Source organism: Semicossyphus pulcher, unplaced genomic scaffold (assembly GCF_022749685.1).
Source record: "Semicossyphus pulcher isolate SPU_LCO1_2020_fin unplaced genomic scaffold, fSemPul1.0.p SCAF_24, whole genome shotgun sequence".
Classification (NCBI taxonomy): Eukaryota; Metazoa; Chordata; class Actinopteri; order Labriformes; family Labridae; genus Semicossyphus; species Semicossyphus pulcher.
In genome coordinates, this window is record NW_027211698.1 from 13508213 (window position 1) to 13535277 (window position 27065).

Below are 27065 nucleotides of genomic sequence, written 5' to 3' on the forward strand. Positions count from 1 at the left end.
TACATATGTCATTTTTTTGAGCAAGTTTCTCGTTCTTTGACACGATTTATTACCTTCAGGCGGGGTCTATTTTTTCATTACTACCGCACCACACACTTCCTGCCTTTTTCTTCCGGCCAAGTTGCTTTCGATTTCAGTCACAGTCACTATTTGGTTGACGATTAGGTGTGTTCTTTTTTGTTTCGTTTGTTTTTAGTATTTGCTCCCTCTAAGTACTTGAAAGTTATAAAATATTAAGAAAAGACGGTCTCACGTGGCTTTTGTCTCGCTTTCTTTGAGAAGATGGTGCTGAAAACGTTGGCTTTATTTGTCGCTCTTCTCTGTTCGACTGCGAGGACGGATAACGCCCGTAAGTGTTGCAACAACTAAGTTAATTGTATGGAAGACTTATATATATGTAGCCTTTTAAACAGAGTTGTTACATTCACAAGCTGAAATTCTATATATAAAAAGGCATATCAAATGTCTTAAGGTGACATACGAAGGGAGATTAAAAAAAAAATACGATCCCGGAAGAGAATGTCATGAATGTGTGTCATGAATATAGAAGTGTATTAGCTCTAGTGCTCATCATTTGCAGTGTTCAAATTCATTTGAGACGATTTTTGGAAGAGGAAAAATATGATTATTACTATTACTATTGTACAGTTATACAGAGCCGGTACATAGCAGCAGACATGTGGCAACTGAATATTAACTGCGTCACGACGGGGAAACGTGGTTCTTTTTCTTCATCACATGTTTAGAAATCAAATTAAACTTAAATTAAGGCACACACATTTGAACTACTCCAGTCTTAAGGCAGGATTGCAGTGGAAACTTCTAGAAGCAGTACAGAGTACCTACAGTTTTAGTTAAACTTGAATGGACTTTTTCCGGATTATACTGCCCATAATTGGGGAGGGCCTTAACAGTACAAGTGCCAAAATACTCTTTTACAAGTCATTCCGTTATCATTAAAATATTCATAAAGCATTAAATAATACAGTACTTTTCTCTGAATTGTAGTGGAATAAAGGTATGGCGTAGCATGAAATGGAAATGTAGTATTAAAGTAACTGTAGTAAATTCAGGGTTTATACGTATATTCCACCACATAATGCTGCCTTTGGTCCAACAGTGTAACATACACATGATACAATATAATAATGAAATTACTCTTTTAGTAAGTGCTTAAAAACTACTTTTATGTGGCTAGTATGCTACTCATGGACTTAAATGGATCAGGACTGATAGTGTGACCATAATAACACAAATTGCTGAAAAGGACTGCATTTAAAGAATTAAAAGTTAGATTTAGTGATGTTTTCTCTTGTTTTGTTTTGCAACTGAGACAGTGTACAAAGCCAAAGGGGATGAGGTTGTCCTCATGCCAACCGATAAGGCTCCTCCCTTCCCTAATATAGAGTGGAAACATGGGAATGACATCGCTGCAGAGTTGTATGATGGCAAGACTGAGTGTTTCCGCCAATTCAAAGGTACACTTTTACTCTAACTTACTGTCATTATTATAATATAACTGTACTTAAAAAAAACTCCTGAATTCTTCCAAAGCATGTTCACTTACATGTGAAAACACCTTAATTCAAATCAAGGTTTTTAGTATGTTTGCAGAAGTTCAAATTAAAGACATTTTAAGGGATTTATTTTCAACGAACCCCTGATTTGTGCTGAATCAGTGGAGCACAGAAAATGTATTAAATTAAGGCCCTTTCCAGGGGTAAATTAATTATTTTTTAAAGGATTTTAATTTAGTTGTGCTGTGTCATATAAATAATGAATCGACAAAATGATTGTAATGTGTGTTTTGGTGCGCTTTAATTTAGCGTACAATCCTTTTGCAGTTAAATTAAATGCCCGACATCCACTAACACAATATTAGAATCCCTTGAAATCCCATTACATCAATTTCATATTAAGCAATGAGTAAATAAATCAAATTTTAGGGTAAAATGGGGAATTTACAACATTATAAATGTAACCATGTCTGTGCTCATTTAAAGGCCGCTGTACGCTGAATGATGTGACCGGAGAGCTGACAATCACAGGACTGACTGTAAAAGACAATGGCCTCTACACACTGCAAATCGACAACAAATACACCAACACCAAGATTCAACTCAACGTCATGTGTAAGTAGAGGAGTTTTAAATAAAGCTTGACTCTTTATTTTTCACCTTTAATCCATCAATGTTTATTTTTCTCTGTTTCTTGTTTCAGCTCCCGTCTCTAAACCAACCATCTCCAAAAGCTGCAACCCTGAGATGACCTACTGTGATCTCACCTGTGATGGCAACACCACAGATGCCGAGCCAATCACCTATATTTGGGTGGCAGGTGACTCCGTTGGGCCTTTAAGCAGGGTGTTCAAGATAACAAAGGTATGAAGAGGATAAACTTTAGGCTGCAAAATAAATGAAACATTAATAACATTCCCATCAGCCTCAGCTGTACTTCCTGTTTACCTCAAGTTCTTTATAACAAGCAGTAACAATGATAATGATGTATGATATATGTATCATAAGATGTTTATCATAAATCTATATACTGCTTAGTGTGCAGTTAATCCAGGAAATATATATATATATATATATATATATATATAAAGTATATAAGTATAAGTATAAGTTAGCAGTTATTTAAAGTAGTTTAAAAAAGAGAGTCGTAGAGGAATTATTAAACAGTAGTACAGTGTTAGGCAGTAGTATTAAGTAGTTTTTCATTGTTTTATTAGTAAAGTATAAATCAGTATTTTAATGTAGTAGAAAGTAGATTTTTGTAGCAGAAAGTAGTATTATAAAGTATTAAGCAGTGACATAAAGTAGTAGGCAGTAGTATAATACTATTAAGTAGTTAGCAGTAGCTTAAAGTAGTACTATCAAGTATGGTTGAGTTCTATAAACAGTATTTCTAAGTAGCTAAATAAAGTTATTGGCTGCTTGTAGTACTATAGGCACTAGGCAGTAGTATAAAGTACTACATTATGCGCTAATTAGCAAACGTTAGCGTGCTAACACTCTTAGCTTAAATGGTGAACATAGTAACCATTTCACCTGCTAGCTATAGCATGTTAGCATTGTTTTTGTGAGCATGTTAGCTGGCTTCTGTTAGCGTTAGCACACCGTGTTTTTATTGATGAGTACCTCAAAAGGTTCTTGGTGCTCTGTAAAAAGTTCCTAATGTGAAAACACAGAGATTTAATGTATCAAATGTGTTTTGTTTTCTGGACACAAGATAATTAAAATTTTAAAACTTTCAGACACATGAGTTTCAACACTTCAATGTTTCATTGCTAAATTTTCCTGTCTTTGTCTTGTCCTTGGTGCTTACATTATCTTTCACTCATTTCCAGGACATGAAGGAGGACAGTTTCAGGTGTATCTTGGTCAACCCAGTCAGCGAAGCACATAGTGAAAGCATCACCAACCCCTTCAAGTCTAGTGGTGAGAAATCACACCAACAAATATCTACCTTAGTAACACTGTTTATCCATTTAAATGTTTTTTTATATTAAAATGTACCTTTGCTTTTTGATGAATTTATCCATTCATTCATTTTGTAGCCCTGAACTGGTTGTTGATCTCAATCGTCATAAATGCAGTATTAGCAGCAGCAGTGATTCTGTTGATCGGACTTTTCATTCTCAAACGCAGAAAAGGTAAGAAGTCACAAAATATTGTATTGATTTATAATATTGAATGTTTTTTGATGTTTTTTACTTTTAAAATCGATTGGCCACGTCATTGTTCTTCTGAGAATTTGGCTTTACCAAATGTGTTAGTCCTTACAGTGATTTTAATCTGGAAATAATTAAATATAAATAAAAAATACAAGTAGAACAAAGATTTCAGTCTTCATTCAATGAATGAAAATGTTTTGCCCGAAAATAAATAATTGGCTTATGAATCTTTTTTAGAATAAATAAATGTAAATAGTCTTTATCGTGTGATCTGAGCATACGGGAAAGTAATGATAGTTCGTTGCTAATAAGTTGCAATTGTAATTTGAGCAGGATGAAACAGGAAGCCAATGAATTGAGGTTCCAGTCAGAATTTAAATGTAAAATTTAAGCTAATTATAATAAAGAGTAAAGAATAATAAAGAAACCAGTAAGAAATCTGGTGTTTTCTTCGGCGTGCCTTAAGGTGCTAAGTCTTAGCACCAAAAAATAACTGTTTGATAAAGAGGACTAAAGGTTCAATATTTAAAAAGACCAGATAAAGCTGAGGGAATATTGTCAAGTGCTAACTCCAGCTGAAGCAGTGCAGAACCTCATTTAGAATCGACTCATTTTTAAGTTTCTTTCAGTATCAAAGTATCGCAGTGATAGTTGGCTGTACACACATGGGCAGATTGTGAAGAGGCACCACTAATAGAGAATTCGGCATACTTTTAATAGAGCAAACATGTCAATGTCAACAAATACAGGCCAACGTCTGAATCCATGTCAACATTATACTTCCTTTTTACAGGTGGGCTGTGCTGTAGAAGCCGACGTAAAAACACCGGTATGTATAAATTTAAAGCAATTCTGATGAAAGCAGTTTCTAACCATGTACATACACACCAAACCATAGTGTCGATTTATTATAGATAATTGTTGCACAAGTTTGAAAATCCATAAAAAGAAATATGACTCTGAGTGTGAGAATAAACCAGTTTTCACTTTCACATCTTTGTTGAAATGATCGAAATCAGGGTGTGATGACCTCATGCTAACTGCTAACTGCTGTGTATTAACAATCAAATAAACCAGAATAACAAAAGAAAAGATGATTAATGAAGAATAACAGTGATTAACATGTATTGCTTATCTTTTATACAGTAGAAGAGCACGGGACACCTTCTGGTAAGCCACGAAATCTTCTGTTATCCAAGTGAATATTTGTACATATTTCTCAGCTGTGGTCTATATAAAATATCATAATTGGAGCTAATTTTCTGTTTTTATAATGTATATCATTTTCACAGCAATAAACTAGCATTTGTACTGTGTGAAAGGTTTATTTGGCTCATGATCACTATTTCTTTTTTTTGAAAGAGGCTGTCAGGATGCTTGAGGAAGCCAATGAGGAACAACCTGACTGTGTCACAGGTGGGTAAAGTGTCATTTAATTTCATGGGAAACATCGTAACTTCGTATTGAAGACAGATTTATGATTTGAACCATATCTTGATTTTTGTGATGGATGTACTGTATCATTTTTATGACTTCAGGGCAACAAAGAGCACCTGCTGTGCTTCAAAACGGTGGAGGTATGTAAAATGTTATTTAATTTCATGGGAAACATGTTTTAAAACTTTGACAGAAGGAGTCGTATTTTTAAGTTATTTTAACTTTTGAACTACAGCTTGTATTCAGGGGTGGAAATATCCTTTTTTTTCCAGTTATTTTCAGAGGAACAAGCACAAACAAGTCGGGCAAATTTTCATTTTTGAGGATCATAAAGGTCCGAAAAGATCCTGAGTTTTTCAACACCCAGATTATTGAAAAGTAAAAACAATTGAACAAATGTGTGTAGCAGAACTTTATTTACAACCCTAAAGACTAATCTTGCGACCCTATTGAATTGCACCCAACCCCTTTGTTTGTAAATGTAGTAAAAACTAGCCTTTTCACTTTAACATCTTTGTAGAAATGATCCGGATCAGGGTGTGATGACCTCATGCTAACTTTTAATAACTGCTGTGTATTAACGATGAAATACACCAGAATAACAAAAGAAAGATGAATATTCATGAAGAATAACAGTGATTAACAACATTTATTTGCTTATCTTTAATACAGGAAAGTGCAGAATACTACGTATGGTAAGCCACTTTTATTTTTGATAGAGAACACAGAGATCCTCGCCGTGTCAAAGGTTGTCAAAGTGTTATTCAACTTCATGTGAAACATGCTCAAAACTTTGACAGTCGTACTGAAACCAGTCTTCATTAAATGAATGATAATATTTATATCAAAAATACATAATTGGCGTTCTAATCTTTTTTTAGCAGAAATAAACATAAATAGTATTTATGCTGTGATCTGAGTGTAAGGGAAAGTAATGATAGTTTTGTTGCTAATAAGTTGCAATTGTAATTTGAGCAGGATGAAACAGGAAATGAATTAAGGCTCTTGTAAGAATTTCAAGTTAAAATTGAAGCTAATTATAATAAAGAAACCATTGAGAAATGTGACGTTTCCTCTGCCGCTGTGTTTATAACAAGTTTAGTGTAAAACATTATATCTAAGTCTTAGAACCAAAAAATAACTGTTTGATAAAGAGGACTAAAGGTTCAATATTTAAAAAGACCAGATCAAGCTGAGGGAATATTGTCAAGTGCTAACTCCAGCTGAAGCAGTGCAGAACCTCATTTAGAATCGACTCATTTTGAAGTTTCTTTCAGTATCAAAGTATCGCAGTGATAGTTGGCTGTACACACATGGGCAGATTGTGAAGAGGCACCACTTATAGAGAATTCAGCATACTTTTAATAGAGCAAACATGTCAATGTCAACAAATACAGGCCAACGTCTGAATCCATGTCAACATAATACTTCCTTTTTACAGGTGGGGTGTGTACCATATACATACACACCAAACCTTCGAGTAGAATTATTATATATATAATTGTTGCACAAGTTTTAAAAGTTTTAAAATCCATAAAAAGAAATATGACTCTGAGTGTGAGAATAAACTTTCATGTGTCTTTGTTGAAATGATCCACATCAGGGTGTGATGACCTCATGCTAACTTTGTATAACAACTTCTGTGTCTCAACAATCAAATAAACCAGAATAACAAAAGAAAAGATGAATATTCATGAAGAATAACAGTGATTAACAACATGTATTTGCTTATCTTTAATACAGGATAGCGCTGAATACAACGGAAGGTAAGCCACTTTTATTTTTGATAGAGAACACAGAGATCCTCGCCGTGTCAAAGGTTGTCAAAGTGTTATTCAACTTCATGTGAAACATGTTCAAAACTTTGACAGTCGTACTGAAACCAGTCTTCATTAAATGAATGATAATATTTATATCAAAAATACATAATTGGCATTCTAATCTTTTTTTAGCAGAAATAAATATAAATAGTATTTATGCTGTGATCTGAGTGTACGGGAAAGTAATGATAGATATAATGTTTTACACAACTTATTAGCAACAAAACTAAGTCTTAAAATCAAAAAATAACTGTTTAATAAAGAGGACTAAAGGTTCAATAGTTAAAAAGACCAGATCAAGCTGAGGGAATATTGTCAAGTGCTAACTCCAGCTGAAGCAGTGCAGAACCTCATTTAGAATCAACCTATTTTAAAGTTTCTTTCAGTATCAAAGTATCGCAGTGATAGTTGGCTGTACACACATGGGCAGATTGTGAAGAGGCACCACTAATAGAGAATTCGGCATACTTTTAATAGAGCAAACATGTCAATGTCAACAAATACAGGCCAACGTCTGAATCCATGTCAATATAATACTTCCTTTTTACAGGTGGGCTGTCCTTTAGAAGCCTACGTGAAAAACCTGGTATAAATGTATAAATCTAAAGCCATTTTAATCATTTTTTATATTTTAATAAGAGCAGTTTCTAACCATACAACCACATATAAACCAAACCATAGTGTCGATTTATTATAGATAATTGTTGCACAAGTTTGAAAATCCATAAAAAGAAATATGACTCTGAGTGTGAGAATAAACCAGTTTTCACTTTCACATCTTTGTTGAAATGATCGAAATCAGGGTGTGATGACCTCATGCTAACTGCTAACTGCTCTGTATTAACAATCAAATAAACCAGAATAACAAAAGAAAAGATGATTAATGAAGAATAACAGTGATTAACATGTATTGCTTATCTTTTATACAGTAGAAGAGCAAGGGACACCTTCTGGTAAGCCACTAAATCTTCTGTTATCCAAGTGAATATTTGTACATATTTCTCAGCTGTGGTCTATTTAAAATATCATAATTGGAGCTAATTTTCTGTTTTTATAATGTATATCATTTTCACAGCAATAAACTAGCATTTGTACTGTGTGAAAGGTTTATTTGGCTCATGATCACTTTTTTTTTTTTTTTAAAGAGGCTGTCAGGATGTTTGAGGAAGCCAATGAGGAACAACCTGACCGTGTCACAGGTGGGTAAAGTGTCATTTAATTTCATGGGAAACATCGTAACTTCGTATTGAAGACAGATTTATGATTTGAACCATATCTTGATTTTTGTGATGGATGTACTGTATCATTTTTATGACTCCAGGGCAACAAAGAGCACCTGCTGTGCTTCAAAACGGGGGAGGTATGTAAAATGTTATTTAACTTCATGTGAAACATGTTTTAAAACTTTGACAGAAGGAGTCGTATTTTTAAGTTATTTTAACTTTTGAACTACAGCTTGTATTCAGGGGTGGAAATATCCTTTTTTTTCAGTGATTTTCAGAGGAACAAGCACAAACAAGTCGGGCAAATTTTCATTTTTGAGGATCATAAAGGTCCGAAAAGATCCTGAGTTTTTCAACACCCAGATTATTGAAAAGTAAAAACAATTGAACAAATGTGTGTAGCAGAACTTTATTAACAACCCTAAAGACTAATCTTGTGACCCTATTGAATCGCACCCAACCCCTTTGTTTGTAAATGTAGTAAAAACTAGCCTTTTCACTTTAACATCTTTGTAGAAATGATCCGGATCAGGGTGTGATGACCTCATGCTAACTTTTAATAACTGCTGTGTATTAACGATGAAATAAACCAGAATAACAAAAGAAAAGATGAATATTCATGAAGAATAACAGTGATTAACAACATGTATTTGCTTATCTTTAATACAGGAAAGTGCAGAATACTACGTATGGTAAGCCACTTTTATTTTTGATAGAGAACACAGAGATCCTCGCCGTGTCATAGGTTGTCAAAGTGTTATTCAACTTCATGTGAAACATGCTCAAAACTTTGACAGTCGTACTGAAACCAGTCTTCATTAAATGAATGATAATATTTATATCAAAAATACATAATTGGCGTTCTAATCTTTTTTTAGCAGAAATAAACATAAATAGTATTTATGCTGTGATCTGAGTGTAAGGGAAAGTAATGATAGTTTTGTTGCTAATAAGTTGCAATTGTAATTTGAGCAGGATGAAACAGGAAATGAATTAAGGCTCTTGTAAGAATTTCAAGTTAAAATTGAAGCTAATTATAATAAAGAAACCATTGAGAAATGTGACGTTTCCTCTGCCGCTGTGTTTATAACAAGTTTAGTGTAAAACATTATATCTAAGTCTTAAAACCAAAAAATAACTGTTTGATAAAGAGGACTAAAGGTTCAATATTTAAAAAGACCAGATAAAGCTGAGGGAATATTGTCAAGCGCTAACTCCAGCTGAAGCAGTGCAGAACCTCATTTAGAATCGACTCATTTTGAAGTTTCTTTCAGTATCAAAGTATCGCAGTGATAGTTGGCTGTACACACATGGGCAGATTGTGAAGAGGCACCACTAATAGAGAATTCAGCATACTTTTAATAGAGCAAACATGTCAATGTCAACAAATACAGGCCAACGTCTGAATCCATGTCAACATAATACTTCCTTTTTACAGGTGGTGTCTGAAACATACGACGACGACGCGACGACGACGATGACGACTTTGCCAACCTCGTATGTATAAATTGAAAGCAATTTTGATAAAAGCAGTTTCTTACCATATACATACACACCAAACCTTGGAGTAAATTTTTTTTATATATAATTGTTGCTTTGCTTTGTAATCAATTTATTCAACAAATGCAGGCCAACGTCTGAATCCATGTCAACATAATACTTCCTTTTTACAGGTGGGGTGTGTACCATATACATACACACCAAACCTTCGAGTAGAATTATTATATATATAATTGTTGCACAAGTTTTAAAAGTTTTAAAATCCATAAAAAGAAATATGACTCTGAGTGTGAGAATAAACTTTCATGTGTCTTTGTTGAAATGATCCACATCAGGGTGTGATGACCTCATGCTAACTTTGTATAACAACTTCTGTGTCTCAACAATCAAATAAACCAGAATAACAAAAGAAAAGATGAATATTCATGAAGAATAACAGTGATTAACAACATGTATTTGCTTATCTTTAATACAGGATAGAGCTGAAGACAACGTATGGTAAGCCACTTTTATTTTTGATAGAGAACACAGAGATCCTCGCCGTGTCAAAGGTTGTCAAAGTGTTATTCAACTTCATGTGAAACATGTTCAAAACTTTGACAGTCGTACTGAAACCAGTCTTCATTAAATGAATGATAATATTTATATCAAAAATACATAATTGGCGTTCTAATCTTTTTTTAGCAGAAATAAATATAAATAGTATTTATGCTGTGATCTGAGTGTAAGGGAAAGTAATGATAGATATAATGTTTTACACAACTTATTAGCAACAAAACTAAGTCTTAAAACCAAAAAATAACTGTTTGATAAAGAGGACTAAAGGTTCAATAGTTAAAAAGACCAGATCAAGCTGAGGGAATATTGTCAAGCGCTAACTCCAGCTGAAGCAGTGCAGAACCTCATTTAGAATCGACTCATTTTTAAGTTTCTTTCAGTATCAAAGTATCGCAGTGATAGTTGGCTGTACACACATGGGCAGATTGTGAAGAGGCACCACTAATAGAGAATTCGGCATACTTTTAATAGAGCAAACATGTCAATGTCAACAAATACAGGCCAACGTCTGAATCCATGTCAATATAATACTTCCTTTTTACAGGTGGGCTGTCCTTTAGAAGCCTACGTGAAAAACCTGGTATAAATGTATAAATTTAAAGCCATTTTAATATTTTTTTATATTTTAATAAGAGCAGTTTCTAACCATACAACCACATATACACCAAACCATAGTGTAGATTTATTATAGATAATTGTTGCACAAGTTTGAAAATCCATAAAAAGAAATATGACTCTGAGTGTGAGAATAAACCAGTTTTCACTTTCACATCTTTGTTGAAATGATCGAAGTCAGGGTGTGATGACCTCATGCTAACTGCTAACTGCTCTGTATTAACAATCAAATAAACCAGAATAACAAAAGAAAAGATGATTAATGTAGAATAACAGTGATTAACGTATTGCTTATCTTTTATACAGAAATAGTGTTTTATTTTAATGAGCCTGCCAGGAAGCTTGAGGAAGCCAATGAGGAACAACCTGACCGTGTCACTGGTGGGTAAAGTGTCATTTAATTTCATGGGAAACATGTTTTAAAACTTTGACAGAAGGAGTCGTATTTTTAAGTTATTTTAACTTTTGAACTACAGCTTGTATTCAGGGGTGGAAATATCCTTTTTTTTCAGTGATTTTCAGATGAACAAGCACAAACAAATCGGGCAAATTTTCATTATTGAGGATCATAAAGGAGTTTTTCAACACCCAGATTATTGAAAAGTAAAAACAATTGAACAAATGTGTGTAGCAGAACTTTATTTACAACCCTAAAGACTAATCTTGTGACCCTATTGAATCGCACCCAACCCCTTTGTTTGTAAATGTAGTAAAAACTAGCCTTACCTAAATCAGGACAGTAACATAACGTCTTGGGAGCTTTTCTTATAGTTTTGCTGATAAAATTGAATTTTTCCAGATAAAATTAGTGCTTACAAATTGGACAAGACGAAGAATTAAAGGCACAAGCAAGAGATGGCTTGAACCCGACTACCAGCAGATGTAGGGAATATATTCAGACATTATTGCTGATTCTTGAACCAGTTTCACATCAGTGAATAAGCTGCATTGTGGCTCTGATGATTTTTATTTCGTCACTTAATTCAGTGGTTCCTGGAGGACTGAGTCAGGAGCCGCCACAGGCGTCAAGCGCTAACTCCAGCTGAAGCAGTGCAGAACCTCATTTAGAATCGACTCATTTTGAAGTTTCTTTCAGTATCAAAGTATCGCAGTGATAGTTGGCTGTACACACATGGGCAGATTGTGAAGAGGCACCACTAATAGAGAATTCGGCATACTTTTAATAGAGCAAACATGTCAATGTCAACAAATACAGGCCAACGTCTGAATCCATGTCAACATAATACTTCCTTTTTACAGGTGGGCTGTCCTTTAGAAGCCTACGTGAAAAACCTGGTATAAATGTATAAATCTAAAGCCATTTTAATATTTTTTTATATTTTAATAAGAGCAGTTTCTAACCATACAACCACATATAAACCAAACCATAGTGTAGATTTATTATAGATAATTGTTGCACAAGTTTGAAAATCCATAAAAAGAAATATGACTCTGAGTGTGAGAATAAACCAGTTTTCACTTTCACATCTTTGTTGAAATGATCGAAATCAGGGTGTGATGACCTCATGCTAACTGCTAACTGCTGTGTATTAACAATCAAATAAACCAGAATAACAAAAGAAAAGATGATTAATGAAGAATAACAGTGATTAACATGTATTGCTTATCTTTTATACAGTAGAAGAGCAAGGGACACCTTCTGGTAAGCCACTAAATCTTCTGTTATCCAAGTGAATATTTGTACATATTTCTCAGCTGTGGTCTATATAAAATATCATAATTGGAGCTAATTTTCTGTTTTTATAATGTATATCATTTTCACAGCAATAAACTAGCATTTGTACTGTGTGAAAGGTTTATTTGGCTCATGATCACTTTTTTTTTTTTTTTAAAGAGGCTGTCAGGATGCTTGAGGAAGCCAATGAGGAACAACCTGACCGTGTCACAGGTGGGTAAAGTGTCATTTAATTTCATGGGAAACATCGTAACTTCGTATTGAAGACAGATTTATGATTTGAACCATATCTTGATTTTTGTGATGGATGTTCTGTATCATTTTTATGACTCCAGGGCAACAAAGAGCACCTGCTGTGCTTCAAAACGGGGGAGGTGTGTAAAATGTTATTTAACTTCATGGGAAACATGTTTTAAAACTTTGACAGAAGGAGTCGTATTTTTAAAAACAAAGTTATTTTAACTTTTGAACTACAGCTTGTATTCAGGGGTGGAAATATCCTTTTTTTTCCAGTTATTTTCAGAGGAACAAGCACAAACAAGTCGGGCAAATTTTCATTTTTGAGGATCATAAAGGTCCGAAAAGATCCTGAGTTTTTCAACACCCAGATTATTGAAAAGTAAAAACAATTGAACAAATGTGTGTAGCAGAACTTTATTTACAACCCTAAAGACTAATCTTGTGACCCTATTGAATCGCACCCAACCCCTTTGTTTGTAAATGTAGTAAAAACTAGCCTTTTCACTTTAACATCTTTGTAGAAATGATCCGGATCAGGGTGTGATGACCTCATGCTAACTTTTAATAACTGCTGTGTATTAACGATGAAATAAACCAGAATAACAAAAGAAAAGATGAATATTCATGAAGAATAACAGTGATTAACAACATTTATTTGCTTATCTTTAATACAGGAAAGTGCAGAATACTACGTATGGTAAGCCACTTTTATTTTTGATAGAGAACACAGAGATCCTCGCCGTGTCAAAGGTTGTCAAAGTGTTATTCAACTTCATGTGAAACATGCTCAAAACTTTGACAGTCGTACTGAAACCAGTCTTCATTAAATGAATGATAATATTTATATCAAAAATACATAATTGGCGTTCTAATCTTTTTTTAGCAGAAATAAATATAAATAGTATTTATGCTGTGATCTGAGTGTACGGGAAAGTAATGATAGTTTTGTTGCTAATAAGTTGCAATTGTAATTTGAGCAGGATGAAACAGGAAATGAATTAAGGCTCTTGTAAGAATTTCAAGTTAAAATTGAAGCTAATTATAATAAAGAAACCATTGAGAAATGTGACGTTTCCTCTGCCGCTGTGTTTATAACAAGTTTAGTGTAAAACATTATATCTAAGTCTTAAAACCAAAAAATAACTGTTTGATAAAGAGGACTAAAGGTTCAATATTTAAAAAGACCAGATCAAGCTGAGGGAATATTGTCAAGTGCTAACTCCAGCTGAAGCAGTGCAGAACCTCATTTAGAATCAACCTATTTTAAAGTTTCTTTCAGTATCAAAGTATCGCAGTGATAGTTGGCTGTACACACATGGGCAGATTGTGAAGAGGCACCACTAATAGAGAATTCGGCATACTTTTAATAGAGCAAACATGTCAATGTCAACAAATACAGGCCAATGTCTGAATCCATGTCAACATTATACTTTTATACTTTTTTACAGCTGCGGTTTGTCAGAGCTTGTTCAAAAATGCCTTTGTTGTCAACCCGATATGTATAAATTTAAAGCCATTTTGATAAAAGCAGTTTCTTACCATGTACATACACACCAAACCATAGTGTAGAGTTATTGTAGATAATTGTTCTACAAGTTCCATAAAAAGAAATATGACTCTGAGTGTGAGAATAAACTTTCATGTGTCTTTGTTGAAATGATCCACATCAGGGTGTGATGACCTCATGCTAACTTTGTATAACAACTTCTGTGTCTCAACAATCAAATAAACCAGAATAACAAAAGAAAAGATGAATATTCATGAAGAATAACAGTGATTAACAACATTTATTTGCTTATCTTTAATACAGAAGAGAGCAAAGGTCAACTGAAGGTAAGCCACTGTGAGATCCTCACTGTGTCATAGGTTGTCAAAGTGTTATTCAACTTCAGTCTTATTGAAAACATAGATTTATGATTTGAACCATAACTTGATTTTTGTGATGGACAGCCAATAAGAAAAAAACAGGAACCATTTTCTAGAACACTTTTACTTAAGTACTGTAATTAAGTATGCAATTGAGGTACTTATACTCAAGTATTTCTGTTTTATGCTGCCTGATAATACTACTCCTCAAAATAATGTAGAGGACAATGTTTTGCTCTTAGATTTTATCAGCTCCAGCTACTTTCCAGATTAAGATTTAAAGAGCAAAAACATATGAAAAGCTCTTTACATCTTTTAAACAAACCAGCAGAAACAAGTCGGGCAAATTTCAATTTTTGAGGTTATTTAATCCATCCATTCATCCATTTTCTATGTGATTTATCCTGTTCAGGGTCACGCTGGAGCCGGAGACGATGACAGCTGTCATTGGACGAGAGGCATGGTAACACCTGGACAGGTCGCCAGTCAATCACAGGGCCTTTCATGCTCACACTTAGGAGCAATTTAGAGTCACAAATGCGCCTAACGAGCATGTATACCTGCATAAGTGTGCTGATAACCTTATAATAACCTCTTTAAGGTTTTTAAGGTCATTTATCTTTCACATTTGTTTGTGCTATGCTTTTTGACATGCTATGGCTGCTGGAGCCACATGTTAATCAAGTGATATTGCTGATGTGGATAATCTGTCCAGCAGATGTAAATATGTACACAGAAAATTATTTATTAAACTTTTACTCGTTTACTGTTTGTGTAAATAGATGAAACTAAAACATGTCAATAACCACTTTTCATTTTTAAAGGTCCGACATAATTTCAAGTCTTGAAACTTTTTATTTAGTGTTTTTTTCTTGTGACATGTAACGATGTAAACCTGCTGCCCCTTTCTCGTAGTGTGAAGTTCTGCTGTAGATTTGATTACTTCCTGTTTGAGAACTGTCGCTCCAGCTGTATGTGTCCCAAACCCATACTGCACTTTATTTCTGTACAAGAAATACTGATTGTTCCAAACCTAACAGCTTTAGACGGCAACTAACACAGCTTATGCAAAGCCTCTTCCAAAGTGTAATATTATATATTACAATATTTAAATATTATTTTTATAAAAATCGTATGTCCGGTTAACCTCACCATAAAAATAGTATTTTAACATGCATATGTATGTAAGTATTTTGCTTGTAATGTTAGCAGATATTTTTAAATCATGATGTAAATTTCTGAAATCAAACATTGAACCAATAACAATCCATCGTAAGTTCAACTTCAACTGGTGAGTGCTGAGGGTATAAAGACTGTGTATGGATCTCTCCATCAAATCACACCTGTGGGGGAGTTTCCGGGGCAGCTAAAGTCGGCACCTGACACAGATGGAGCAAATTTTGAGCCTTGTTCCTTTGGAAGACGTTCTTGGGTGGATTAGTACACAGAATCCATTTCGTTTATGGCAGGACCAGTCTGTGAATCTGTGTCCATCAAGAAAATAAGACTCTCTGTCAGAACAGTAATCGCTCAGTACCCTTGAGAACACCCCAACACCTAAAATGAAACAAAACTAACAAGACAAAGACAATTGTCTATAAATCAATGACACTCTCAAAGACTCCAGATGCTGTTGCACTCTCGAACTTCTTATCTAAATTTAACTTAATTCTTTTAATCTAATTGATTTTTGTTTGTTTGCATCTATTTTTGCTTAGTGTCACATTTCTTTTTTATATTCTGAATGCTGTTTTTAATTGTGTAAAGCACTTTGAATTGCTTTGTGTATGAATGGTGCTCTTGAAATAAATATGCCTAGTGTTGGGTCGGAAAATTTGCCACGGTTGCTTGGGAGACACTGATAACGAGACAAAGACAGAGCAGGCAATGAGAGAAGTTGCGTCGTTGAAGGTCAAGGAGTTTGAGACAGATGAGTGTAGATGCAGGTAGGGAGGATCTTTTTTTACAGGGTGTGGACCCCTCTGATTAGATAGCTCGAGTGGCTGTGGGCATGGACTTGTCCCTCCACCAACGACGAAGGGAGCGGAGTCTAAACCGTCGCTTCCCTCCATCAGTTTTTAGCCAATGATTGAAGCTTAGTTGCTAAGGCTAATTTGCAGAACACAGAGTATATAACTTACAAATGTATTAGGAAAGGTTATCCTTTTTTGGGCGGTCGAGTGCAGCTTACTGCTTGCAGACTGCAGTGAGCCAAACAGAAAAGGTCCTTGTACAAGCATCAATTTTCTCGACAATTTCAATAAATAGATGTGTTCATCCTATGTAAGTGTAATGGTCCTTTCCTGAAATCTGAACAACGCAACACTAGCCTTGCCTTGCCTTTTCCTTTCTCACTGGGATGATACAAATCGAATAGGTATTGCTGTAAAGAGGGATGTTTATTCTACCTTTCTATTACTAGCATTTCATCTTATTAAATCTGATCAGATCTGCATCCTGCTGCTGTTGGTGGCCGAACAGATAAAATCACAACCAAGAGGTAAGTAGATTTAGCATTTTAGTATTTATGTATGTACTTCTGTGCATGATTACATTCCGCTATAAACTTTGTGATTTAAAGGAAAAATGCAAACATTTAAAATCTTTGGAAAAAGTGCAGAAAATGACCTAAAATGATTTGAAAATGCTGCAAAACACCAGCAAATGTGATGTCTTTTAGCAAACGTTTTGTTTAAAACGCCTGAACTCTAATTTAAAATGTCAATTCTGACATTATCATAAACATCTGTTGGATATCTTTAAATAATGAGCTGGTCATCTGCTGACATGGGATGTTATAGCTTGGTTGTTGGTATAAGCTGGTTTCATAACAAGACATTTTTAGTCATTATTTTGAGAAGTATTTTTTTAAATATATAATTTTTGATTGGAGGTATTATCATTATTTAGAGATATTAGGGTTTTTTTATATTAAGTAATGATTTAGAGAGGGTTTCTTATTCATGTAAAATACAAATTAATTATATTAAGATGATTGGTTCTATTTTATTTTTTTTAAATGACTTTATTTTTACATATGTCATTATTTTGAGCAAGTTTCTCGTTCTTTGACACGATTTATTACCTTCAGGCGGGGTCTATTTTTTCATTACCATGGCGGATACAGTATTATGATGACAACTGGTGACAGCCAATAAGAAAATTGCTTTCGATTTCAGTCACAGTCATTATTTGGTCGACGATTAGGTGTCTTTTTTTTTTTTGTTTCGTTTGTTTTTAGTATTTGCTCCCTCTAAGTACTTGAAAGTTATAAAATATTAAGAAAAGACGGTCTCACGTGGCTTTTGTCTCGGTTTCTTTGAGAAGATGGTGCTGAAAACGTTGGCTTTATTTTTCGCTCTTCTCTGTTCGGCTGCGAGGACGGATAACGCCCGTAAGTGTTGCAACAACTAAGTTAATTGTATGGAAGACTTATATATATGTAGTCTTTTAAACAGAGTTGTTATATTCACAAGCTGAAATTCTATATATAAAAAGGCATATCAAATGTCTTAAGGTGACATACGAAGGGAGATAAAAAAAAATACGATCCCGGAAGAGAATGTCATGAATGTGTGTCATGAATATAGAAGTGTATTAGCTCTAGTGCTCATCATTTGCAGTGTTCAAATTCATTTGAGACGATTTTTGGAAGAGGAAAAATATGATTATTACTATTACTATTACTATGTACAGTTATACAGAGCCGGTACATAGCAGCAGACAAGTGGCAACTGAATATTAACTACGTCACGACGGGGAAACGTGGTCCTTTTTCTTCATCACATGTTTAGAAATCACATTAAACTTAAATTACGGCACACACATTTTAACTACTCCAGTCTTAAGGCAGGATTGCAGTGGAAACTTCTAGAAGCAGTACAGTGTACCTACAGTTTTAGTTAAACTTGAATGGACTTTTTCCGGATTATACTGCCCATAATTGGGGAGGGCCTTAACAGTACAAGTGCCAAAATACTCTTTTACAAGTCATTCCGTTATCATTAAAATATTCATAAAGCATTAAATAATACAGTACTTTTCTCTGAATTGTAGTGGAATAAAGGTATGGCGTAGCATGAAATGGAAATGTAGTATTAAAGTAACTGTAGTAAATTCAGGGTTTATACGTATATTCCACCACATAATGCTGCCTTTGGTCCAACAGTGTAACATACACATGATACAATATAATAATGAAATTACTCTTTTAGTAAGTGCTTAAAAACTACTTTTATGTGGCTAGTATGCTACTCATGGACTTAAAAATGGATCAGGACTGATAGTGTGACCATAATAACACACATTGCTGAAAAGGACTGCATTTAAAGAATTAAAAGTTAGATTTAGTGATGTTTTCTCTTGTTTTGTTTTGCAGCTGAGACAGTGTACAAAGCCAAAGGTGATGAGGTTGTCCTCATGCCAACCGATAAGGCTCCTCCCTTCCCTGATATAGAGTGGAAACATGGGAATGACATCGCTGCAGAGTTGGATAATGGCAAGACGAAGTGTTTCGGCCAATTCAAAGGTACGCTTTTACTCTAACTTACTGTCATTATTATAATATAACTGTACTTAAAAAAACTCCTGAATTCTTCCAAAGCATGTTCACTTACATGTGAAAACACCTTAATTCAAATCAAGGTTTTCAGTATGTTTGCAGAAGTTCAAATTAAAGACATTTTAAGGGATTTATTTTCAACGAACCCCTGATTTGTGCTGAATCAGTGGAGCACAGAAAATGTATTAAATTAAGGCCCTTTCCAGGGGTAAATTAATTATTTTTTTAAAGGATTTTTATTTAGTTGTACTGTGTCATATAAATAATGAATTGACAAAATGATTGTAACATGTGTTTTGGTGCGCTTTAATTTAGCATACAATCCTTTTGCAGTTAAATAAAATGCCCGACATCCACTAACACAATATTAGAATCCCTTGAAATCCCATTACGACAATTTCATATTAAGCAATGAGTAAATTCATCAAATTTTAGGGTAAAATGGGGAAATTACAACATTATAAATGTAACCATGTCTGTGCTCATTTAAAGACCGCTGTACGCTGAATAATTCGACCGGAGAGCTGACAATCACAGGACTGACTGTAAAAGATAATGGCCTCTACACACTGAAAATCAACGGCAAAGACACCAACACCAAGATTCAACTCAACGTCATCTGTAAGTAGAGGAGTTTTAAATAAAGCTTGACTCTTTATTTTTCCCCTTTAATCCATCCATGTTTATTTTTCTCTGTTTCTTGTTTCAGCTCCCGTCTCTAAACCAACCATCTCCAAAAGCTGCAACCCTGAGATGACCTACTGTGATCTCATCTGTGAAAGCAACACCACAGACGCCGAGCCAATCACCTATATTTGGGTGGCAGGTGACTCCGTTGGGCCTTTAAGCAGGGTGTTCAAGATAACAAAGGTATGAAGAGGATAAACTTTAGGCTGCAAAATAAATGAAACATTAATAACATTCCCATCAGCCTCAGCTGTACTTCCTGTTTACCTCAAGTTCTTTATAACAAGCAGTAATAATGATAATGATGTATGATATATGTATCATAAGATGTTTATCATAAATCTATATACTGCTTAGTGTGCAGTTAATCCAGGAAATATATATATATATATATATATATATATAAAGTATATAAGTATAAGTATAAGTTAGCAGTTATTTAAAGTAGTTTAAAAAAGAGAGTCGTAGAGGAATTATTAAACAGTAGTACAGTGTTAGGCAGTAGTATTAAGTAGTTTTTCATTGTGTTATTAGTAAAGTATAAATCAGTATTTTAATGTAGTAGAAAGTAGATTTTTGTAGCAGAAAGTAGTATTATAAAGTATTAAGCAGTGATATAAAGTAGTAGGCAGTAGTATAATACTATTAAGTAGTTAGCAGTAGCTTAAAGTAGTACTATCAAGTATGGTTGAGTTCTATAAACAGTATTTCTAAGTAGCTAAATAAAGTTATTGGCTGCTTGTAGTACTATAGGCACTAGGCAGTAGTATAAAGTACTACATTATGCGCTAATTAGCAAACGTTAGCGTGCTAACACTCTTAGCTTAAATGGTGAACATAGTAACCATTTCACCTGCTAGCTATAGCATGTTAGCATTGTTTTTGTGAGCATGTTAGCTGGCTTCTGTTAGCGTTAGCACACCGTGTTTTTATTGATGAGTTCCTCAAAAGGTTCTTGGTGCTCTGTAAAAAGTTCCTAATGTGAAAACACAGAGATTTAATGCATCAAATGTGTTTTGTTTTCTGGACACAAGATAATTAAAATTTTAAAACTTTCAGACACATGAGTTTCAGCACTTCAATGTTTCATTGCTAAATTTTCCTGTCTTTGTCTTGTCCTTGGTGCTTACATTATCTTTCACTCATTTCCAGGACATGAAGGAGGACAGTTTCAGGTGTATCTTGGTCAACCCACTCGGCAGGGAAGAACGTAGTGAAAGCATCCCCAACCCCTTCAAGCCTAGTGGTGAGAAATCACACCAACAAATATCTACCTTAGTAACACTGTTTATCCATTTAAATGTTTTTTTATATTAAAATGTACCTTTGCTTTTTAATGAATTTATCCATTCATTCATTTCGTAGCGCTGTACTGGTTGTTTCTCCTTCTCTGCTCACTAATGAAATGACCCCTCAGCCAAGCTGCATGTTTATCTTTGGCTGTGAAAGCAGCCAGGTGCATAAACACACTAACAGTTGTTTTTGTTTTTGAGTACAGCAAAGAGGCCATGTTTTTACTCAAGCACCTCTTCAAAGACACATGAAACACATCCCTCAAAAGATGCCCTTTTTTGACCCCTGAAATGATCAGTGCGTGCTTACAGATTTACACACTCTCTCACACACACACACACGCACACACGCGTACACACACACACACTCACAGACACACACACACACACACACACACACTCTTACTCACACACACACACACACACACACACACACACAAATCATTCTCGGGGCCCCCTGATAGTCACATGGCTCCATAATATAACTGGCAAAAATACAAGAATTTCATGCATCGGCCTACAATGGGAAAAGGGTTGAATATGGTGGAATAATGTCAAATATCACTACTTCTCTTCAAAATGAAATGCTGACATTACAGAATGCTTAGTTTTATACTGTAATGGCAGTGAGATTAAAAAATGTGGTTTTAATGGAAGTCAATGAGGCACTTTTGGCCACGAAGGTGTCCAGAGGGAGTATCTGATACTACAGGAAAAATACTAATGCAATCAAATCAATGCTGTTGCTAATCTTTGACGTATCCAAGACTCTAATCACCACCAAAGCCCCATCTCCCTACTATTTATTATATGGAAAATAATTCACTTTTTGTGTTTTTTTAAAATAAATAATGAATAATTCAAATAATTAAACTGGCATTTAAAGGGTTAAAATCCTGAAAATGATTGCATGTTTGGTAGTTTTAAGCAGGTCTGAAGTTATTTAAGTGATTTATGGAAAAAAAAGCAGAAAAATGATTTTATAGAATTTTTTTGTACGTGTACATTTTTGCCACGAAGGTGTCCAGAGGGTGCAAAATGCATCACGAGAGTATAAAAGACATGTAAGAGTAAAAGACATTGGATTTCAAAAATTTAGCATCAGTGTTTATTTTTCTCTGTTTCTTGTTTCAGCTCCCGTCTCTAAACCAATCATCTCCCAAAGCTGCAACCCTGAGATGACCTACTGTGATCTCACCTGTGAAGGCAGCGCCACAGACGCCGAGCCAATCACCTATAAGTGGGTGGCAGGTGACTCCGTTGGGCCTCTAAGCAGGAGCAGGGTGTTCAAGATAACAAAGGTATGAAGAGGATAAATGTTGGGCTGCAAAATACATAATAGTTTAGTAACAGTTTAGTATTGAAGTAGAGTAAATTAAGTATAAGTTGGCAGTTATTTAAAGTAGTTTAAAAAGTTCTGTGTTAGGCAGTAGTATTAAGTAGTAATATGAAGCTTTTTATTGTATTATTAGTAGTTTAAAGTATAAATCAGTATTTTTATGTAGGAGAAAGTAGTATAAGGTAGAATTCAGTATTTTTATCGATTCATTTGAACTCATGGTTTCAGAAGAGTTTAAAAAATGAAAATCTATTTTCAGTTAACTTGGGTTAACACGGCAGGGCACTGCCACGCTTCTGTAGTTCATAGTAACGCCCATCCCCCAAGAGCTTACCTCAGACACAGGCCAGATGTCAGCATTAAGGCATACACTGATAGTAAGTATCAGTAACTGTCCCCTCGGTCATCTGGAGGTGTTTCGGGTTTGCAGTGTCTCCATGGCTGTTACAACCCATGTTGGAAACCTAGGGATAAGGGAAGCAACACAACGCCGATGTATTCAGGCAAAGCAAGACATTTATTGTTTAACAGCGAAGTCAAATCTCAAACACAAAGTGGAAACCTTCTTCAGGCCCAAAACTATAACACAAAGGAGGCAGAGAACAATATGAGAGGGCGGCGGGTGACGCCAGATCATAAAACAAGCAAAATCAAAAACCTCTTTCTACCTCAGTTTTACCTACTAACTGAATATCAAAGAAAACATTGTAAACGAAAACATTCTGGCTGACTACTCTAAACTTACCTGTCAAAACAGAAATACAAAGTAGCAGCCACCCATAACCTAGTGTGAAATAACAATGGAAACAACCTAAGTGTGATGTGAATGTGACAAACAAACAACTAAACCTAAAGCCCAGTTCCCCAAAGTAACACAAAACTAGTGCCTCATTTCTAGTTAACATCTAGATTGGAAAATCGGACTAAGTTATCGTTACAATAACTATTCAACACGAGTTAACAACAGCCAACACAAGAGACACAGCACTCTAGGCCATCCAAAAGACAATAGGGCCTCAACGACTGCGTGAAGCGGCTCTTAAGGCTGGATGCTGAGGCGGCAGGTGATTGGTTGCCAGACCGATGGCACAGAAGAGGGCGGAGCCGAGGAAACACTGCGATTTGCTGACGGTGGGTGGTCCCAAGGCATTTCCCTGCGGGGATTCCCTCTGACGGCACTGGTGACGTCTGCCGCGGTCCTGACTCACAGACAAAGAACAAACACAACAAAACAAACACACCGAACCCCGAGGATCGTAACAAACCAAACCATTCCCCGCCGTAAAGTCTGTCGAAAGTCATTGGCGAATAAAGGCAGCAGCACGACTAACTTATTCCAACATCAGAAATAGAGGCACGTAGCTGATGAGAGAACTGTGTGGCTGTACAAGACGGCTGCAGCCCTGAAACACCTGCTATGAAGCAGGTAACATTAGCGGCATCATTTCCCTATCGTATCCCATCTGACAAGAAGGGGCCGACGCGAAGCAAACTTCCCAAGGCTCAGTAATCTGGTAAAGATATACCTCTCTATCCTTGCTGCAAGTAGTACCTCATATGTTTTTGTCAGCATGCAAATAGCATGTTTTTTCCCTTTTTTTTTCAAAAGGCACATTTCATATTTTCATAGTTTTTCAGAAGGAAGTTTGGTGAAAGCTGGGTTTGTACATATCCATATGTGTATATATACTACTTTTTGCAACGGAAATATTTAGCATGCTAGCATTGTCTTTGTGAGCATGTTAGCAGGCTTCTGTTAGCATTAGCACACTGTGTTGTTCCTCAAAAGGTTCTTGTTGCTCTGTGCAAAGTTCCGAATGTGAGACCACTATAACATGTAGAGATTTAAAGCTGCAGTAGGTAAGACGGAGAAGAAAGCGGGATTTGCTCCAAAATTTGAAAGATTACAACCTCCAGGTCCCTCCGCCCCCTCTCTCTCCACGGTGCTCAGTCCTGCCTCCAAAGCCCTCCCCGCAGAGGAGGCTGTCATGCACGCACAGGCTAGTAGAGGCTAGCTAGATATACAATATGGTGGACACACTGGTAAAAACAGGAAATTACCTCAACCGCAAGCGTTGTATTACACCACCAACACTATCAAAGCAGGTACACATTAAACCAGCGGAAATCAGCGTTTTACTGTGAACGGTAATGTACAGCTAATTCTATTTGGCAAGACAACCAGCACTTAGCTTGCTAACAGAGACTGTGGAAACAGAGCCAACCAAGCAGTCACACACTGATGTGATCATTTAGCCGTGAGAGCACAGGCACACAGAACTATCAGGAGAAAGTCTGAAAGGGTCACGCTGCCTGGGCACTTCACAGAGATATTTTCAGCCACACCGCCATGAAACAACACTAAACAGCAGCAGCAGGAACAAGCTAACGTTAGCCCGACTGCAACACCAACGGAACACAACTTCACAGTAACCACAGACATCTTAGCAATGTGAAACAAAGACAGCAGAAATGAAGCTCCCGTAGCTCTCTCCACCTCAGAAATGCTGCTCCAATGTTATGCTCGTTTTGTGTCTGTCTCTGTCCAACTCTTTCGTTTTAGCTTGCTTCTCCTCATTTCTCTTCTTCGGTTTAACGGTATTTGTAGTGTAAGCCTAGTTGGCAGTGGAGGGATGGGCAGTTTGTTCATTCCCGGTGATTGTGTTTTTTAGCCATTGTGGACACAAACCGTCTGACGCTGCGCACACTGAAGAAATTGAGCTTGACTGCGTGGGCATGCGCTGAGGAGTGGTGCTGCGCAGCGTGTGATTGACAGCAGCCTAAGAGACTGCTCAGCTCTGATTGGTTGTGTGTTTCGGGGGGGGTAAGATTTTTAGCAATGCCATTAGGAGCAGGAGGAGGAGCCACAGGAGCATGATTTTTTTTTTTTACAGACTATCTATCTCATGTGCTACTGCATGTTTAAAGTGACAGTTTGAGCAAATAGGAAAAAAGGTATTTTTAATAATGTTACCTACTGCATCTTTAATGTATAAAATGTGTTTTGGTTTATGGATGCAAGATAATTCAAATTGTCAAAAGTCTCAGACAGAAGTAATTGATTGAGCTGATGTTATCTTTCACTCATTTCCAGGATATGGAGGAGGACAGTTTCAGTTGTATCATGGTCGACCCATTCGGCAGGGAAGAGCATAGTGAAAGCATCCCCAACCCCTTCAAGACTAGTGGTGAGTAATCACGCCAACAAATATCTACCTCCGTAACACTGTGTATCCATTTAAATGTTTTTCTATATTAAAATGGAGCTTTGCTTTTTAATGAATTTATTCATTCATTCATTTTGTAGGAGTCCTGAACCGGTCGCACATCTCAACCATCATAGTTGTAGCAGCAGTGATTCTGTTGATCCTATATTTCATTTTCAAATACATAAAAGGTAAGAAGTCATAAAATATTGTTCTGATTTAAAATATTTAATATTTATTGATGTTTTATATGCATTACTTCATATATTACCGTTACTGTACTTTTAAAATCGACTGAACCTCATTGAGAATCGACTCATTTTTAAGTTTCTTTCAGTATCAAAGTGTCGCAGTGATAGTTGGCTGTACACACATAGAGAATTCAGCATACTTTTAATAGAGCAAATATGTCAACAAATACAGGCCAACGTCTGAATCCATGTCAACATAATACTTCCTTTTTACAGGGGGGGTGTGTACCATATACATAAACACCAAACCTTCGAGTAGAATTATTATATATATAATTGTTGCACAAGTTTTAAAAGTTTTAAAATCCATAAAAAGAAATATGACTCTGAGTGTGACAATAAACTTTCATGTGTCTTTGTTGAAATGATCCACATCAGGGTGTGATGACCTCATGCTAACTTTGTATAACAACTTCTGTGTCTCAACAATCAAATGAACCAGAATAACAAAAGAAAAGATGAATATTCATGAAGAATAACAGTGATTAACAACATTTATTTGCTTATCTTTAATACAGAAGAGAGCAGAATACGTCTTATGGTAAGCCACTTTTATTTTTGATAGAGAACACAGAGATCCTCGCCGTGTCAAAGGTTGTCAAAGTGTTATTCAACTTCATGTGAAACATGCTCAAAACTTTGACAGTCGTACTGAAACCGGTCTTCATTAAATGAATGATAATATTTATATCAAAAATACATAATTGGCGTTCTAATCTTTTTTTAGCAGAAATAAATATAAATAGTATTTATGCTGTGATCTGAGTGTACGGGAAAGTAATGATAGTTTTGTTGCTAATAAGTTGCAATTGTAATTTGAGCAGGATGAAACAGGAAATGAATTAAGGCTCTTGTAAGAATTTCAAGTTAAAATTGAAGCTAATTATAATAAAGAAACCATTGAGAAATGTGACGTTTCCTCTGCCGCTGTGTTTATAACAAGTTTAGTGTAAAACATTATATCTAAGTCTTAAAACCAAAAAATAACTGTTTGATAAAGAGGACTAAAGGTTCAATATTTAAAAAGACCAGATCAAGCTGAGGGAATATTGTCAAGTGCTAACTCCAGCTGAAGCAGTGCAGAACCTCATTTAG

General features: G+C 35.4%; 2 protein-coding genes across 16 annotated transcripts in view; both read left to right on the forward strand.

Annotated features, from left to right (window-relative positions):
• Positions 1-131: 131 nt before the first annotated feature.
• Positions 132-16879, forward strand: LOC138603356 (junctional adhesion molecule A-like). Of its 2 annotated transcripts, XM_069675086.1 has the most exons (20): positions 132-349; positions 1338-1478; positions 2004-2132; positions 2221-2381; positions 3353-3443; positions 3563-3658; positions 4473-4508; positions 4826-4849; positions 5042-5095; positions 5218-5256; positions 5789-5811; positions 9598-9656; positions 10135-10157; positions 11139-11213; positions 12472-12495; positions 12688-12741; positions 12864-12902; positions 13443-13465; positions 14579-14601; positions 15047-16879. In XM_069675086.1, the coding sequence occupies exons 1-19, from the start codon at positions 283-285 to the stop codon at positions 14597-14599; spliced, it is 1179 nt and encodes a 392-aa protein (XP_069531187.1). In that variant the 5' UTR covers positions 132-282; the 3' UTR covers positions 14600-14601; positions 15047-16879. The 2 variants fall into 2 exon arrangements, with proteins under 2 accessions (XP_069531187.1, XP_069531188.1); XM_069675087.1 differs by lacking the exon at positions 12864-12902.
• Positions 16880-17854: 975 nt separating this feature from the next.
• The window catches only part of LOC138603354 (proteoglycan 4-like), a 58975-nt gene continuing 49764 nt past the window's right edge, over positions 17855-27065 (forward strand). For 11 of the 14 annotated variants that reach the window (XM_069675069.1, XM_069675079.1, XM_069675071.1 and 8 more), the window contains exons 1-6: positions 17855-18028; positions 19013-19162; positions 19688-19816; positions 19905-20065; positions 21035-21128; positions 22309-22475. In XM_069675069.1, the coding sequence (XP_069531170.1) occupies positions 17962-18028; positions 19013-19162; positions 19688-19816; positions 19905-20065; positions 21035-21128; positions 22309-22475 (768 nt within the window). In that variant the 5' untranslated portion in view covers positions 17855-17961. Of the gene's footprint in view, positions 18029-19012; positions 19163-19687; positions 19817-19904; positions 20066-21034; positions 21129-21417; positions 21473-22308; positions 22476-25607; positions 25702-25820; positions 25911-26488; positions 26512-27065 lie in introns of those variants that run through there. The other 3 variants (XM_069675084.1, XM_069675082.1, XM_069675085.1) reach the window with 3 other exon arrangements.